The sequence below is a fragment of the Seriola dumerili genome, unplaced genomic scaffold, assembly GCF_002260705.1.
Source record: "Seriola dumerili isolate Sdu_G_001 unplaced genomic scaffold, Sdu_1.0 BDQW01000716.1, whole genome shotgun sequence".
NCBI classification, from domain to species: Eukaryota; Metazoa; Chordata; class Actinopteri; order Carangiformes; family Carangidae; genus Seriola; species Seriola dumerili.
Genome location: NW_019174971.1, coordinates 1,240,389 through 1,257,024, shown reverse-complemented (window position 1 = coordinate 1,257,024; position 16,636 = coordinate 1,240,389). Strand labels below are relative to the sequence as shown.

Genomic DNA, 16,636 nt, shown 5'->3' with positions numbered 1-16,636 from the left:
CGCTACTGTTGTTTTTTTTGTTTTTTTTTAGAGGTTTGCTTCACCGCCCGACAGGAGCTGAATCTTAACAGCGCGCCGGTCAGGTTTAAGTCACGCCGGGATCCTGCTTTCCTCACTTCCTCCAACACTTCTGCTCTCACCTCTTCATTAAAGGACGTCTCTCCACCCAGTTTAGGTTAAATTTAGCCTTTCTCTTTGTCTCCTGACTGCCAGTTTTTTTTTATTTCATCAGACGATATCAGGTTTTAGCGTCGGACGGGAAGCTGTCGGGTTCGTGACGGGGCACGAGTGTCTTCTAATGAAACAAAAGAATGTGTGAAGGTGTTTAATCCTCACACACAGCTGTAACAAGATATAGTAACATCATGCGTTCGTGAAGCCCTTGTTATTATAACTGGTATTGATATTTAAAAACTTTCACCACCATTACCTCAGTGACATTCCCCGCTGCATTCCGGTGTCTTACGTTACTTGAATGTGATATGGGATATCTCCCTAATGCATGCACTCAGGCTTTCTCTAGTTATTGGAGAGGGGTTTGCTGATATTGAAGGAAATTGCTTTTGCCTACTTGGAATTCAGCCTCGGTCTCATGAAGTTCTTTGACCTGCTGCGACCTGTTTCAAAACATTACAGATTTCTTCTCCTACCCCACTTCTCTCCTTGTTGTCGGTAGGCGGTGGATAAACTTGACAGTGACAACGTAACAGAAGTGGACATCTTACTTCTCTCTTCTCTCTGACTTTCACATCTGGTGTTTTTGCAAGAGTTACATTGAGAATAAATGTCGAATTTAAAGCACATTTTGTCAGCAGGTCTAAATCTTTATCACCGAACCTCGCTATCTCGCTTTCTGTCTCAGCACATGCAGTGTGTTGTTTAAACCTCCTGCGTCTCCTCCAAGCCCAACATTGTTTAGCACTGCACCTGCACTCGGACCTTTTCTGCAGGAGTTTCCATGCACGTTTTTGTTAATGACGCACATTTAGTGATGATTTCTTGATTTCTTGTTTTCCTGCCTTCCGATTCTCTTCCACCCTCTTCTCCTCTCACCTCTTGACCTCCTTTAAACCAAGATTACCGCAGCCCAGAGCTGGATCTCGTCCAAACCTCAGACATCCCTGAGCTTTGTGCATGACAGCGGCATCTGTCAGCCGAGCTCCCGGTCTCTCTGTCATAGATGTCACTCAGGTCGACATTCAGTCAGTTAGCCGTGTTTCTAGAGGCCTGGGAAGCGTCAGAGTGTGTGTGTGTGCATGTGTGCGCGTGTGAGTACAGTGTGTGGGTGTGTCCCTACAGACAGTCTGACCACACAGAAACAGATGGACACACACACACACACACACACACACACACACACACACACACACACACACACACACACACACACACACACACATACGGTAGCCAGATGGTGACAGACTTGGCTCACACCGTGGCCTTCCCTGCTCTGATTCCTCTCAGCCCTCTCTCCAGTCTGTGCTTCTATTGTGAAGTTTCATCCTCCGTCCTGTTGGTATCCTGCACCAACTGGCACTTTGTCGGTTTTAACTCGTGCTCTGTCTTTTTCATAATCTTCATTAAGGTGGCACGAGCACTCAAGAGGCTGTTCTAAAATGCAAAAAGTGCAAATTATTATGCCAAAAAAATCATGATCGTTGGGATTAAGCATATGATTATTGCACAGTAGACCTTCATTACATGCGGGTGAAACTTTAAAACCAGATTCCTTTAACAATAAAAGGCCACACTTGAGTACTAGATAGGTTACTGTATGGTTAAATAAAATTAGAGGAAAAAAATGTCTCTTCTTTTACCATGACATTTCCAAATCACTAATGTAGTTAAACACTGCTAATAGAGTTCAGTATTTAGCAGCAACAGCCTGGCACCAGACAAGTTACAGGTGTGTGAGAGACCAACATAGGTTTAATACCGAACATAGTCAAGATTCATAGATGTTGGATGTGCTTAGCATTTTAGTAAAACTGTGCATAATTAGTAATATTGTAAATATTGTAATTAAATGCACAGAGGCGCACGAACATGCACGGCAACAGTCACAACATTAACAGCCCCCTCTCCTGATCTTAGGGTGTATACACAGTGTAAGGTTTGTCCACTGGGAAAGCATGGATTTATTTGATGTTAATTGCACAGGTCTCGCTCTCAGATCTGTGTTTTTGCCTGCATGTGCTTGTCAAATGTAGTAATGCACGTCTTCATGACTACATATTAACTTGACGAGAGCCTCATCAGGCTCGCTGAGTGTATAATAGTACGGTGCATCTCTTCAGAAGCTCCGCAGGCTGACAGGGTGGTACCATTTAGCTTGAACCGCCTCGGGGGAAAATTGTTCTGTGCTAATTTTGGGTTTGCTTCCATGTCTGTGTCGGGTCAGACCTCGCTTTTAGTCTTCATGCTTGTTGATGGAATCAAAGAAATCCCAGATTCGGGAGAGGAGATTGCTCGATGCTCATAATGTCCACGCTGCTGAATTGAGCCAGAGAAAACAATGGTGCGCATGCGAACATACCAGCACTGGGAATAGCTACATCATTAAACAGAGCACAGCTGATACTAGACACACACTTTTCCTGGGGCATTGTGGTTGTTGGCTGAACACTTCCAGCTGAGCCTCGGCCTCCAGCTATTCATTAGACCCAAACCTGAGGCTGAGACCTCGCATCAGGGTCAAAGGTCAGCAGCTTGTTAAATGAGGGGAGGCTCATTAGAGAAAATGGCATCAGGATTTTTTTGGTGTACTTGCTTCCACTCACTTGATGTTTTCAAAGTTAAATCACTTCAGAATAACCGGAGAAAAAAGATTCGATTATCAGCACTCCCTCTGATGAGATGCTGAGTGACACTGTGGCGTCTGCAGTTTCCTCTTTTATTTTAATCGAATTCGTTTTTTCTCCACCTCTCTTCTTCATCTCCCAGCAACGCTCCCCCGGCAAAGTGCTGTTTGACCTGGTTTGTGTGCATCTCAATCTGACGGAGGGAGACTATTTTGGACTGGAGTACCAGGACCACCGTAAGATGACGGTAAGACACACACACACACACACACACACACACACACACACACACACACACACTCCGACATTTGTTACCGTAGATTATGTTGTTCGGCTTGTTGTTTTTGCAGATTGACATATGGCGGAAGTGATAATAATTTACACTAAAGTAGTACACATGCAGTATTTCTCAAAGTAGCTTCAGCTCAAAAGCCACATTTTCCCGCCTTACTGTCAAAATTCAAATAACAAACAGTAATTGCTTTGTTGCATTCTCCTGCTTGTCCAACCCGAAGGGAAACTTTAACAGAATATTTACTTGTTTGTTGTCTGGTTTAAAGCCACATGACTCACGCACATCTACATTTAGCATTGGTGCATTCAGAGGATTTTCCTCTCTGTGGCTGGGAAGATCTCCTCCACTTTGCTAAGTGCTTGAAAGAAGGTTTCCCCCTCTCTTTCCCACAAGTTAACTTTAGCTTAAATCACATGTGTGCACACTGCACTCAGAGGTTGTGATTAGTCATGTGTAATGGAAGTGCTTCATGGAGAGAGCCTATCTCTTTCATCTCCATCTGTGTGGCTTTAAGATATCGCAGCTTTCGCCTGGACTCAGTTTTTCTACCTGTTTCATGAAGGAGCAGCTGGTTGTAATAACTTGCGCACTTGGTGTAAATGCCTTAGGGGTGTGTCTGCAGATTGCAGATGCTATTGTCTCTACCGCTGCTCTCCATCAGCGTGTGAAAAAGCTGCTAATAAAGGGAAACATAGCTGGAAGACAACAGTGCGTCTGTAGCTCGGCCGTTCACTCGCCGCGCGTCTCGGTGCCTCTCAGGCATAGGAGCAGGTTTGAAGTGGACCCCTGGAACAAGTGATGCGATATATAACGACAACATTGTCAGCACACGTACACAGGAAGTTACACACACACACAAATACATGAAGCTATACACCAGGTAGATATGGATCAGGGTTTCCTATCATGTTGATGTCAGCTAGTGTGTAAACCGTGAGTCCAAAATACACTCCACGACCTGTCAGAAGCCAGAACAAAGAGCATTTGAGGCCTGATGGTTTCATGTCCTTAAGGAGCTCATATTGTATTTTCCAAGTGTAACGGTGCGTTTTGGTAATTTTATCAAATATCCTGGTTGTTTTGTACTGATAGAGATATCAGTGTCAGGTGAGGAAAGCAGAGCGGAATTGGTCTGTTTTATTAATAATGTTTCATATTTGCTATTTATTACAAGGGTTTAAAGAATGGCTTTCAGTCTGTAAACTTTTAGTTAATTCATCCTAACCAATTCCAGCTGAACATGCAAATATGTGTAATTTCTCTACAGCCGAACATGCACTACAGCAAATGTGAAGAAATAGTTTTCAGTTGTAACCAGCTGCTGGATTGATATTATCTTGTGTTTAAGTGGGTATAATTAAGTCTTTCTAGGAAAGTTCCCTGGTTGGAAATTATTGGGAAATGATGGAGCTGTTGGAATGATTTGACTTGTTTATATTATTTAGATCCATGTTGTGGTTGTAGCAGTTCTCCTGATTTGCCAAATGGTGAACTACTGTTTTAAACCAGCCTTTTATACAGAAAGATCGCTGCAGTGTGGTGAAGAAGAAAAAAAAAAAAAAAAACCCACAACCGTCAGTCTTTGATACACTGTCCTGATCTCCGTCCTCCGCAGGTGTGGCTGGATCTGCTGAAGCCGACGCTGAAACAGATCAGACGTGAGTATCTCACAGATGCCGCCTCATCTTTCACCCTTCAAACACATGCGCAGAAATGATCGAGAGTAAAACCGTGCTCTTTTGTCCTTACTTTGGTCTGTACTGTGCAGTGAGAAAAGCCAGTCATGTGTAGGAAATTGCAGTCATTTGGTAAATGTTACACACAGATGGACTCAAATCTTTCTAAATCCTGCATGCCTCTTTTCTGTGTCTTTACCTCTCTCTCTACCCGCTGCTTCCTTCTTAACCATATCCCGTTATTTCCCTCCTCCAGGGCCCAAAAACACCATCCTTCGCTTTGTGGTGAAGTTCTTCCCCCCTGACCACACACAGCTCATGGAGGAGCTGACTCGGTAGGTCGTCTCAACACTCAAACCACACCTTTCTGGAGAAGAGCTGCTTAAATTAAAAGATGTGTTGTTTTGCTCTCGGTTTTCCGTCCGGGCCAGATGGGTTTCAGTCCTTCGCGAGGGTTTTGAATCACCATTTATGGTTCCCAGCTGTATCTGTACATAGAGCAGAGAGGGCCTTGTTGCAATATGTTTGCGTTTTGTTTTGTATTTTCTCTTGTTCCCGGTCAGTCACTTGCCATTTGTTGCACATTTATACCCACATGCCACAACATCTAAGAAGCCTCTTTTTTTTTTTTTTTTTTTTTTTTTTTTTTTTCCTTTTCTGGTTCCAAATGAGAAAGTTTTGATCGTCATCTGGGAACCAGGCTCATGAAAACATTTGTTGTTCCAAACCAGTTGAAAGGAGATGAATGCCATGACCACTTTTGGGAATCAAGCAGTTTTACTGTAAAAAGAGTGAAGTTTCGTACTCTGGTTGACATATTTTAATCCTAAATTCATCTCTGACAGCCAGAGAAGGGTTTTAGATGATATTATATAGACAATTAGTTCACGTTTCCACCTTTTGCCTCAGTCCTAAAGTGTAAATTCTCATTCTCATTATCATTATTATTAGTTTAGTTTTGGCTCATCAGCATTGCTTGTGTTTGTCTTAGCTAATTCGGGACTTCTACAGTAAAACACAATTCTCCGTCACACAACCAAAACATAAATAGGAGAAATACTTGACCTTCTACATTTTCCCATGGTGCCACGGTTTCCCTCCAGCTGCCCAGCTGGATTTACTTGAGACAAGAGCAAAGCAGGAAGTGTTCACTGTGCCTCTCATCTGTGAGGGGATCTGTTGCGATGGAAGTTATAATCCTGAAGGTTTTCATGAAATCAAATGAAATCAAACCCCCGCCTTGCTTTCACACACACACGAGGGGTTCACAGGAAGTGATGCAGCATGTAATCCGGTGTGTGTGTGTGTGTAATTTAACCCCGTACTCTCACCCAACACTGGATCAGAGCTGCGTTAAAACAGTACTCCATAGATTTAGCATTTCGCTGCAACATCGTTGGACTCATGGGGTACGGTTAAGAAAAAATACAATAATTGTATACAATAATGTAATGATGATTTTTGACTAAAACAATGCGAGTTTGTTTGGCTGCACTGTAAACAGATACAGCAGCTGCTCCTGCTGTGTCGTAGCTGCTCAGCCAGTGTTTACTGTGCTATCAAACCGCACCTGCCGTTGCCGCCTGTAACCACGGATATCGCCAAATCAACCAGGACTGAAATCTGAAGTTTTGTAAGTTTCATTTAACAACGGAATACCATCACCGGTTCACAGTGCTGTGGATGTTTTCCACTGACGTTGTTTGCTCAGCTGGCCAGTTTATTCCACTGATCTCATATTTTCTTGTAGTGTGCCAGCTGACTCCAGCATCAAACAGGAAGTGGGCAGCCTTTTTTTTTTCTCCCTTTGTTCAGCTCTGACAGTGTTTTAGTGTTGTCACTGTTTCCTTTGATGGGTAACATGTGCACATACAGAACGGTCCGTTTTGTAAATATATCAGGCTGTCATTAGCCTTTAATTAAAGTGGGACACTAGCCAATGACTGTTGCCCTGATGTGATGGAGGTTGGGTGTAATGTAGTTAAAAAGGAGTGAGATTTTAAAGACAAATCATTGTATTTTCCTGCTTCTCGTGTTGCTTATACATTAAAATAGCATTCTCCATAACAGTGTATGAACTGGTATTTTACACTAAATTGGCGTGGCTGTCTCAAATGGTAAAATCGCCCGCCCGTTCTTTCTCTGGAAGCTGAAATAAAACAATATAGAAACTCGCCACAGCCTCATTAACTTTATTAGCGAGGTAATCATACAGTTATAAAAAGCTTGAATTGGATATCGCATAAAAAGCTGATGTGGGCCATTAATCCCACACCCATTCACACATGCTATTAATGCGTACCTCAGGCAGCCAGTCCGCTATTGCCCTTATACAGGAAGCAGAGGGTTGGTGAATCAGCCAAGCTCACAGATTGTATTCCTTTGTTATCACCGTAGAATAGAGAAATAAAATCCTCAAAGAAATAAAACGCATCAGTACAAATTTAGAGGATCTATACAACATGTGTGTCCAATCAATCTTACTCTCTTTGGGCTGATAGAAGGTTTTTAGAGTCAGCTGTCTTAATGCAGTCTGCACCACTCTCTACGTTATGGTGCAGTCTCTGCTGATAGTTGAGTGAAATGCAGCATCATGACCTGGCAACACACACACGGGCGTGTGTGTGACTCTGTTTATGAGGTCTGGATCGTGCTGTAAGGAGCAGACTGTCTAATGAATAACAGAAATGGGCATTTTCTCAATTAGGGATTAGTTTGGAGTCGGTATATGCAATGTATCAGCGGTATGTGTGTTTGAGTGTGGATGAACGCCAGGAGTCTGGTGGTAATGGAATTGCTTTTAACATTGTCAGCTGGTAAGTTTGTAGAACATGCATTAACCTCTTAACCTCTCCCTTTCTGTATTCCATTTTCTGCCTCCTTGCTCTCCTTCTTTCCGCCCTCTCACTCTCTCCGCCACGTATCTCTCTCGCTCTCTTTTTCTTCCTCCAGGTATCTGTTCGCGCTGCAGATTAAACGCGACCTTGCCTGTGGTCGTCTCATCTGCAACGACACCAGCGCCGCTCTCATGGTCTCCCACATCATTCAGTGTGAGTGCAACACATACAGGCGCATACGTAAAAGTACTGTCAAGTACTGGCTCCTTCTGTAAATACCCTGTCATGTCTGAATAAATCCACCTACATATGAATAACAAAAAGCCATCGCCTCAACAGCTTCATGAAGCCAGCAGTGTTATGTTTTCCATATGGAAAAGAACTCTAGTTCTTCATTGTGGGACTGACCATAAATCAGCAATTACACAATTATCATGTGCCATATTTCTTTTTGGGATATTAACGCAGCTCCTATGGTTCAAAATGAACTGAATAAAATACAAAGCTGTCTCCCTCACGTGTGCCAGCATGAGACTCTCTGTCTGTGTTCCACAGTTTTATCATTTACATAAATCATCAGTTTCCTTATGTTTAAAACCAATCACATTATGCATGATACCTGAATGAAATGAACACAGTGTGGGAGCTCTTCCTCAGTGTGCAGCCTTCCTCACATTTGTATTTCCACACCTGCCCGTTCAGCCGCCTGCGCCTGCACCTCAGTGACTGTTCTTATTCAGCACCATATCTGCAGGACTTATTGAATTTATGGATTCGATTCAGTCCCGCACACAGAGGCGAGCTGCAGCACAGCCTGCTAAAGGATACGACTCGGTTGCCACGGTAACCGTCAGTGCTGGTGTGCGTGCGTGTGTGTGCACCTGCGGGTGGTACAGTATGAGGGGTTATTATTGCTGGTTATGAACAGATGGAGACACACGCATCGGCACACTTCATCTGATCTACAGTAGAACAGAATAGAGATAGAGTATGTGTAGGATTCAAATGAACAGTGCAGATAGGAATAATAATTTCCTCCTTAAAACTCCTTGACCTCCTTTTCCTCAACAATCTCCATCTTTATTTAATCTCCTCTTCACCTTGTAGGTCACCCACTTTCCAATTTCTCTCTCCATTTTCGCTCCAAATAAATATCGAACTCTCACCCGTCTGCTGCCTCTCCTTCCTCTCCCTCTCCCTTCTGTCCCTCCATCAGCGGAGATAGGAGACTTCGATGAGACCCAGAGCTGGCAGCACCTCCTCCACAACAAGTACCTGCCGGACCAGGACGCCATCCGAGACAAGATCACCGACTGCCACCGCAAGCACGTGTGAGTCACGCGTGTCCACAAAGCTGCTTGGATGTGCACAGATGCAAACATTTAATGAATATATTACATGCAAAATATTTAGTGTGTATAGTAATTATCTGTTTTAGTTGATAAAATGTCAGAAAACAGTGAAAAGCATCTGAGAAGCCGTAATAATCGTCTCTATGAGGCTGACATGTATTTCTAAACATAAGGAAGAACATATACTGCAGTGATTTTCACAGCGTCTGAGCATTAATACCAAGACTGAAATAATCTTAGTTAGACAGTTAGAGGAGCAGCACTGTTTACCTGGAAATAGCTGGTTAAGATTATCCCTGCTTGGAAAACAATACTGAGCCGAGCTTTAATCTGTTTCCAGGTGGTGTTAACACTTTTAGATAAACACACACACACATGTACTTTCACAGTACTGTAAGTCTGACCCACAGAGATATTTATCTGTTTATTGAAAGTGCACTCGCAAACACACACACGCCCATTACACAATTACACCCAGCCTCATACGTCTCTCTCCTGCAGAGATGTTTATCTCTTATACCACAACTGCTCATGTGCACATACACACACTTTTAATCTCTCCCCCGCAGAGGTGACTATCTGCAAACATGCGATTTTGGCACTCCCTCTACGCCCCTGGGACCACACACACACACACACACACACACACACACACACACACACACACACACACACACAGACTTGCACCTACATGTATCTTCTCATTTACAGTATAGCTGTGCTTTCCTCGTCGCTGTTTGCACACCAATGACAAATGCATTTCCCTGTTTTCTGCAACTGCAAATTCCCTTAAAACCCTTCTTTAACCACAGCCGAAAACCAAACCTCCGACTTGTTGATTATTCGTCACGGTCGCACTCTGCACCCACCACACACCACTTCTCTTTCTGTTGGCTCCTGCCCTCCCTGCTCCCTCCGCTTCTCGCTCACCGACACAGGAAGGAAGTGGCTAATTCAGCAGCTCATACAGGAAACAGGAAGCTATTTTCAGATTTTGCGAGGAAACAAACGTCTTCTGCGGTCGATTTCTTTCCTCCCCCGGCGGTCACCGCCATTTGATCCTGTGGTGTATTTTAAGACTGTTTGTTGTTTCTACATTCTCGATCAGTCTGGAAGAGAAACCTGGACTGGGTCATGTCTAACATCTGGTACATACAGCCCAAACAATGACACATGAACACTGTGTGAGGGATATTGATTGTCCACAATTAATCCACAAACTTAGATTTATTGCCTTGAAGAGTCTGATGAGCTAATGATTGATTAACATGTTGATTGATGGATAATTGCTGGACTTGTTGATCCGTCTCCTCCACAGCGGGCAGACTCCAGCAGAGTCAGACTACCAGCTGCTGGAAATCGCTCGGCGGCTGGAGATGTACGGCGTTCGCCTGCACCCGGCCAAGGACAGAGAGGGGACGAAGCTCAGCCTGTCCGTGGCTCACACTGGGGTGCTGGTTTTCCAGGTAAAACCCTGCTTATATCTGGTTAAAAATAGGGGGGTTTAGTGTGTTATAGAACAGAGGAAAAGGGATGAAAAGAGAAAACTAAACATATTGCTTCACTCAAAACATGCCTCTGAAGGCATGTGGTCAAAAGATTTGAATGAAGAATGTTTTCGTGTGGAGTAAAGGTTACAGATTTTAGTTTTATCATTCACTTACCGTGGTTTAACAACATACCTGAAATTCTGAAATATTTTTGATGAAATATAGGTTGTTGCAGAGACGAGCACCAGGCTGCAAATCTAGGTTTGACCAGACTGGAATGAGCTGTGAATTCCTGAAATAGTCTTTTTTAAAAAAAAAAAAAAGGAAACATATTATTTAGTAATGTCTTGCTTATCTCACATCATGGTGGAAGGTTTTCTTGAGTGAATACAGAAACATAAACTGAGACGAGGTCACAGAAAGCTATTTAACTGCATGTTTCGAGCATAAATGTAGAGCTTCAGTCGGCATTTCACGGCCAAAGATGCGTCCTCTTTCGACCGCGCTGACCCCAATTACATTCAGTCTGCACCGTTTTCTGATTTTCCTCGCGAGTTTTCAAAGAGTGCTGGGATCTTGGAAAATTTAGCTGATAATGACAACTTGGTTAATTGGTCCATGAGGTTTTGTGGTGAGCCTCCACCCAGCTCAGCAGTGCGGAAGAATGCACCGCACGGTAGTTTTTTTTATTTGGGGCGTGGAGAATATATTATTGTGTGATTAGAAGTTGTCAAATTGAGTCAAGCTGAAACCGTGTGTTTTGAGGAAAATGAAATGGATTATTTTCCCATTTGAAGTCCACTCTCTTATCTTTTCCCTTGTGAGATAATGGATTTCTCATGAATATTAAACCAGCTTCTCTTAATGTCATCTCTTTTATTTAGGGGTACACAAAGATTAACGCCTTCAACTGGTCCAAGATTCGCAAACTCAGCTTCAAACGCAAAAGGTTCCTAATCAAGCTGAGAGCAGACCCCGCTGTAAGTCTATATCACTTTCCCTTTCCTGCTTCCCCTTTTTTTTCTGACTTCTGTTCATTTTTCTCTGTACTGTCGCTTCCCTCTTCTTCTATGTCTCCATCCATACTCATTCCTGCCTTTTGCGTCCTCCAGCAGAACGCCCACCACGACACGCTGGAGTTCGCCATGGCCAGCAGGGATTGTTGCAAGGTCTTCTGGAAGATCTGCGTAGAGTATCACGCCTTCTTCAGGCTCTTCGAGGAACCCAAGCCCAAACCCAAGCCCATCCTGTTCACCAGGGGGTCCTCGTTCCGGTTCAGGTCAGGAGAGGATCGACAGGGAGGAGAGGGGAAACAACTATACGTTTGAATTTGTCTTTGATTTATGTTTCATCACCTGCTTCTTCTCTCTGCTTGTACCTGCAGTGGTCGAACTCAGAAGCAGATCATCGATTATGTGAAAGACTCGGAGCTCAAGAAAGTCCCATTTGAAAGGTGAAGCTCTCCCTCCTTTTGTCTGATTGCTGCTCCAGCAACAGAAGCAGGATTGCGTGAGACGGATGCAACGTACCCAGCGTCCTTCACATCGCAGCAATTACTGTTGCAGCAGGGACACAAACCAGTAATCACATCTCTCTCTTTACTGATGAGTTGCACATGGTTTAACCTCTTCTGCGCGCTCTGCTCTTTTCAGGAAGCACAGCAAGATTCTGTCCAACAGCGGCATGTCCCCCCAGTCGTCTTCCTTCAGATCACAAGTGCCAAAAGAGGTAATACGGCACGGATCTTTATTCCCCCATAGTCTTGTTTATGGCATTTTACTCTTTTGGAAAGGTTGTGCACTTTTATAGGCTCTTTTCGCCTGTTTTTACTACATCTCTCTATCTCGCTGTTTAAATCTGGAGCTGCTCTGTGGCCAAAAATACAAAGCTGTTTTTGTCCAGGGTAGCTCCAGGGAGTCAGTGTGTGTAAATGTGTGCTCTCTCTTAAAACTGTTCCCGTAAATAACAAATTATTCAAAGTGAGTAATTCTGTTTTAAGAGCCCAGTTAAAAAAAAAAAAAAAAAAGAAGCTTTTCTCCCTTTCTCCACTTTAACCCATCACTCCCTTTTTCTCCCCATTTCTCATTTGCAGAGTGCCATGTCTGTGGCGTTAGCGGACCAGCCTGACGCGGCCAGACTGGGCCTCCAAGCTGAGTCTAATGGTTCGGAGGAGCCGCCACTGGTCACGGCCTCCGCCAACGGTTTTCAGGATATACCTGCAGCGCCTGGCTCAGACCCGATTCAGTCCAGACAGAACCACCACGGCACCGGATCAGCGCCGCAGCCGCAGCTCCTCAACCCAGGTCCATCCTGCAGGGCAAACAAAGGCAGCAGCTCTTCTATTCCTTACATAGACTGCAGCGACATAGACAGTGAATGTGATGTGACAAAGCACGGCAGGGTTACCAGGGGCCACAGCAATGCAAATGACAGCAATGAGGATGAGCCTGCTGCATATAATAATAAGCATGAGAGTAGAATTCGCAATGGGGGGCAAGTTGGGAACCTGTTTGGGGCTGTTAATGGGTTTTACCACACCAATCACCAGGGGCTGATGCAGCAGCAGCAGCAGCATCACCAGCAGGGCATGCTGGGTAACAGAAACAATGCAGATCAGGCTCCAGTGTCTAATAAGTTTAGTCTGAGTCACGAGCTAACAGATGATGAAATCTTGTCAAATGGAGGTTCGTTTCATGGTCGTCTTCCCCTCCACAGCACGCTGTTGGACGAGATCTTTCAGGGTCGAGACAAGCGAGCTGCTGCGATAGGTCGACCGTTAGGAACTGGGACTCGGAGTCAGTGCTCCAGCCCGGTGATCAGCAGCTTCCACCACCGCACAAACTCGCTCAGTCACGCCGAGACGACGAACGGGCATGCTCAGCCGCGCTCAGGCTCACGCTGGGATGACGGCGGTCATTATTTCAGTAAACGTCCGGGAGCGGTCCCCGTGGAGACTCCCACTGTCCCGCCGTCATCCCACCCACCGAACCACTACGGCAGCTACTCCCCGATCACCTCAAACCGCACACCGACACATGTGGCCAAACCGTATTGCAACAACAACATGAGGAACCGCTCTGATACTGATCCCTTCATTCTTAGCCAGCTGACCTCTACTCCCATCCACCACCGCGACCCTCATCGCCCCGGGCTGCACGCCCAAGCCCCTTGCTCTGCCCCGATGGAGCGAAGGATGATCATAACTAACGGCAATCATGTGGGAAACCACGTGGTTCCAAGTCAGGCGCGGTCCAGTACGGTGCAGCGGTTGTTTGGCCGTCAGGGAAAACCCAACCTACACAACAATCTAAACCAGCCGGTCCAGATGATCGACGGGTCCACCAGCAGCGGCACTGACACCAGTGACACTGAGTCAGACACTGGGAGCAGTGCGTACAGTCAGCCGTTAATGTACGGCAACCCTGCCGCTGTCAGTTCCCTCAATTCAGTCAACTCGAATGGCGTGCACTCGTCCCCGCTGCCTCGTAACAAATTCTCCTACGGGAGTCTGCAGCTGGGGGACGGGGAAGATGGAGAGGGAGAGGAGGAGGGATGTTACCACTTTAATGAGGAAGATATAGGCGGTCAGGTTTTCAGCTGTTGAGAGGGATTTGTATAAGACATAGTTGAGGCTCAAATTAATCATTATTATGCGCAATAAATCTAATCCTGTTATGTAAGAATAGTAATATCTTAATTTAGTATATAACAGATAAACGACTTTGTAAAGCTGGTTTCATCCTTTTGGCGAGTTTTCAAAAATCTACCACTCAACTACCTTTTAGGAAGACTGAAAACCATCCCATTAATATTTGAATATTGAACCTTTTTACATTAGTTTAGCTGTGATACACCTTTTGAGCAAAGACACTAACATATTTTTGGAATGAGGACATTTTTACATATCGTGAGCTTTTTAACTGTGAATAGAAACACCTACAGAACCTGACTTTTAGATGAAGCGATCGTCCTTTACTTCGCTTCTAAACCCCACAATTTTTGTATCGGATTTTGTATGCGAGCCCCTTCGCAAAACAGCTGACCTGAGTCCAACTTTACACATAGTAAAAACTTCAGCTGGCACTTTGTCAAAAGGAGAATCAACTAAAAGCCTTGAGGCAATTTTGCCAGCTCTCTGTAAAACAGTTAAAGAATGAGCAAACCTTCTTATAATGTGCCATAACTTAAAAACTGTATAGGAGCATGTGCAGATGAATAATACAGATTTTTGTAGGGAAGTCGGGATATTGTCATAGAAATTGAAAGGTAAAGGTAAACCTTCAAGTGTAGAGTTGTAGTTTTTGTGAGGAAGAGATTTCTACAATTCTTCCCTAATCATTTGATAGCATTGATATAATCCATGTGAGTCTATTTTATTTAGGAGGAAATTCTGCTGCTTGTAGCTCACTTTTGTCAATGAGAAAAAACTACGTTTGTTGTCGAGATATAAAGATGTTGAAGCGAGGCATAAGTTGATTTGTAGGTGGCACTGATTTTAGCTTGATGGCTCGTTCTGAGAGCTGTCGAGTTGACCAGGATCTGCTGCCTTGCTGTATAATTAAACCCTGATAGGAATCTGTTTGTAGTTATAATGTTGTAGTTCCCTGATGTAGCATTTTCTCTAAGATCAAACTTTTCTAATTATTTGACTGTTGTCTTGTGCAATAGAAAGGCTTTAAGATAATAGCTGGAGTTTATTGAGGGATTTCAATGGGAAGTGATGGAGGTTTAAAGGGGAACACAGACGGTTTGTGAAGCAGTGTGGACTGTTTGGACTGTGTCCGACCACAAGGATAACATGAATTGATAGTCTCCTCTAATTGTACAGTACATTTGAATGTCCTTGGTAGAGAATGGGTTATACTTAGAATAATACACTTGACTTGTAGAAAAAATGTGTTTCATGTGTAAGCTATTGGGATCTGTTGGAGGAGGAGCGCTGTAGCTAATGGTCAGTCTGCCTTCGAATTCGGTTTTGGCCGAGCTAAAGTCCTTTTCTTCAGAGCACTTTTTCATACTTTGAGTTTCTGTCTCTCTGTTGTGGGCGACTTGCACTGTAATTTGGATGTTTGTGGTAGAAATGTTTGTCATAATTCTCTTTTACATTCACCATTAGTGGAAAACCAGGAATTTGAATAGATTTGTAAGTTGAAATGTTAGGGAAACAACATTTATATCTGTATTTTTGATAATAACTGAAGCTCCGTGTGTCTACATTTCTACTTCAGATGCATTATCTCTGCTACTTCTGTGGGTCTTTATTTCTTTCTATCATTCTTTTTTCTTTCTTTTCACGGTTTTACGCATTCATACACACTTGATAATCAATAATCAGAACCAACAACTATCGTCCTTAAACCTGTGACCATCCATAGCTCTCTGCTTTGCTTGGCTTGGCCCTTGGCATGCACTACTACCACACAACAACAACAACAACAAAAAAGGAAACTCACTGTTATCTTTCACTTTCTTTGGATGCTGTTTTTCTCTTCTGTTACAAGGCTGTTTATTGAAGGTGTGCTGGCCTCCCATCCCCATCACTGTCATTTGCTGGCTGTCTGCTCACTACGACACACTTTTTTTTGTTTTCACTGCAAAAAACTAACTTGGGACAAACTTTGCTGAATTAAGTAAATAAAAGGAAATCGCTGCGCTTCTCTTGCACTGAACTTCGGTCCAGGGGCTGAATGTCTGTATTTCCTAAAAAAAAAAAAAAAAGTTGCCCAAAAGTCAATAGTGGTGAAATGACTCGCAGGATGTCGAGCAGTCAAAATGTCTCAACACCTATTGGGTGGATTGCCATGAAAGTGGGCACACATATCCATCCCCCCCTCAGGATGGATTGTACTAACTAACCTGGTGATGTGACATTTCAGCTAGCGCCCTCACCTGGTCAAAATCTTGTCTTATGACCAAATGCCTGCAACTCTAATGACATTTCCTGCAGCTTTAAGCGCAGTTTGTCTTAAGTGCTAATTAGCAAGCGTTAGCATTCTACCTGGCTTAAGTATGCTGGTGAAAATGGTAAACATTATATCAGCATGTTAGCATGTTGACATTAGCATTAAGTTTGAAGAACAGCTGTCACTTTTTTTTTCCTGACTTTGTGTTTGGGAAATACAGACATTCCTGTGAGTTAAGGTGGATTACTTATTCACTAATTACCTTTTTAGCAGTTTACTGTT

At 43.8% G+C, this 16,636-nt stretch overlaps 1 protein-coding gene across 4 annotated transcripts in view; it reads left to right on the top strand.

Moving 5' to 3' along the window:
- LOC111236755 (FERM, RhoGEF and pleckstrin domain-containing protein 1-like) overlaps positions 1-16,636 on the top strand; it is a 50,585-nt gene that overhangs the window by 19,744 nt on the left and 14,205 nt on the right. For 3 of the 4 annotated variants that reach the window (XM_022765615.1, XM_022765612.1, XM_022765613.1), the window contains exons 3-13: positions 2,944-3,048; positions 4,712-4,754; positions 5,029-5,107; positions 7,725-7,822; positions 8,826-8,940; positions 10,280-10,427; positions 11,336-11,431; positions 11,564-11,730; positions 11,836-11,904; positions 12,104-12,179; positions 12,544-12,754. In XM_022765615.1, the coding sequence (XP_022621336.1) occupies positions 2,944-3,048; positions 4,712-4,754; positions 5,029-5,107; positions 7,725-7,822; positions 8,826-8,940; positions 10,280-10,427; positions 11,336-11,431; positions 11,564-11,730; positions 11,836-11,904; positions 12,104-12,179; positions 12,544-12,754 (1,207 nt within the window). The remainder of the gene's footprint in view (positions 1-2,943; positions 3,049-4,711; positions 4,755-5,028; positions 5,108-7,724; positions 7,823-8,825; positions 8,941-10,279; positions 10,428-11,335; positions 11,432-11,563; positions 11,731-11,835; positions 11,905-12,103; positions 12,180-12,543; positions 12,755-16,636) is intronic. The other variant, XM_022765614.1, reaches the window with a different exon arrangement.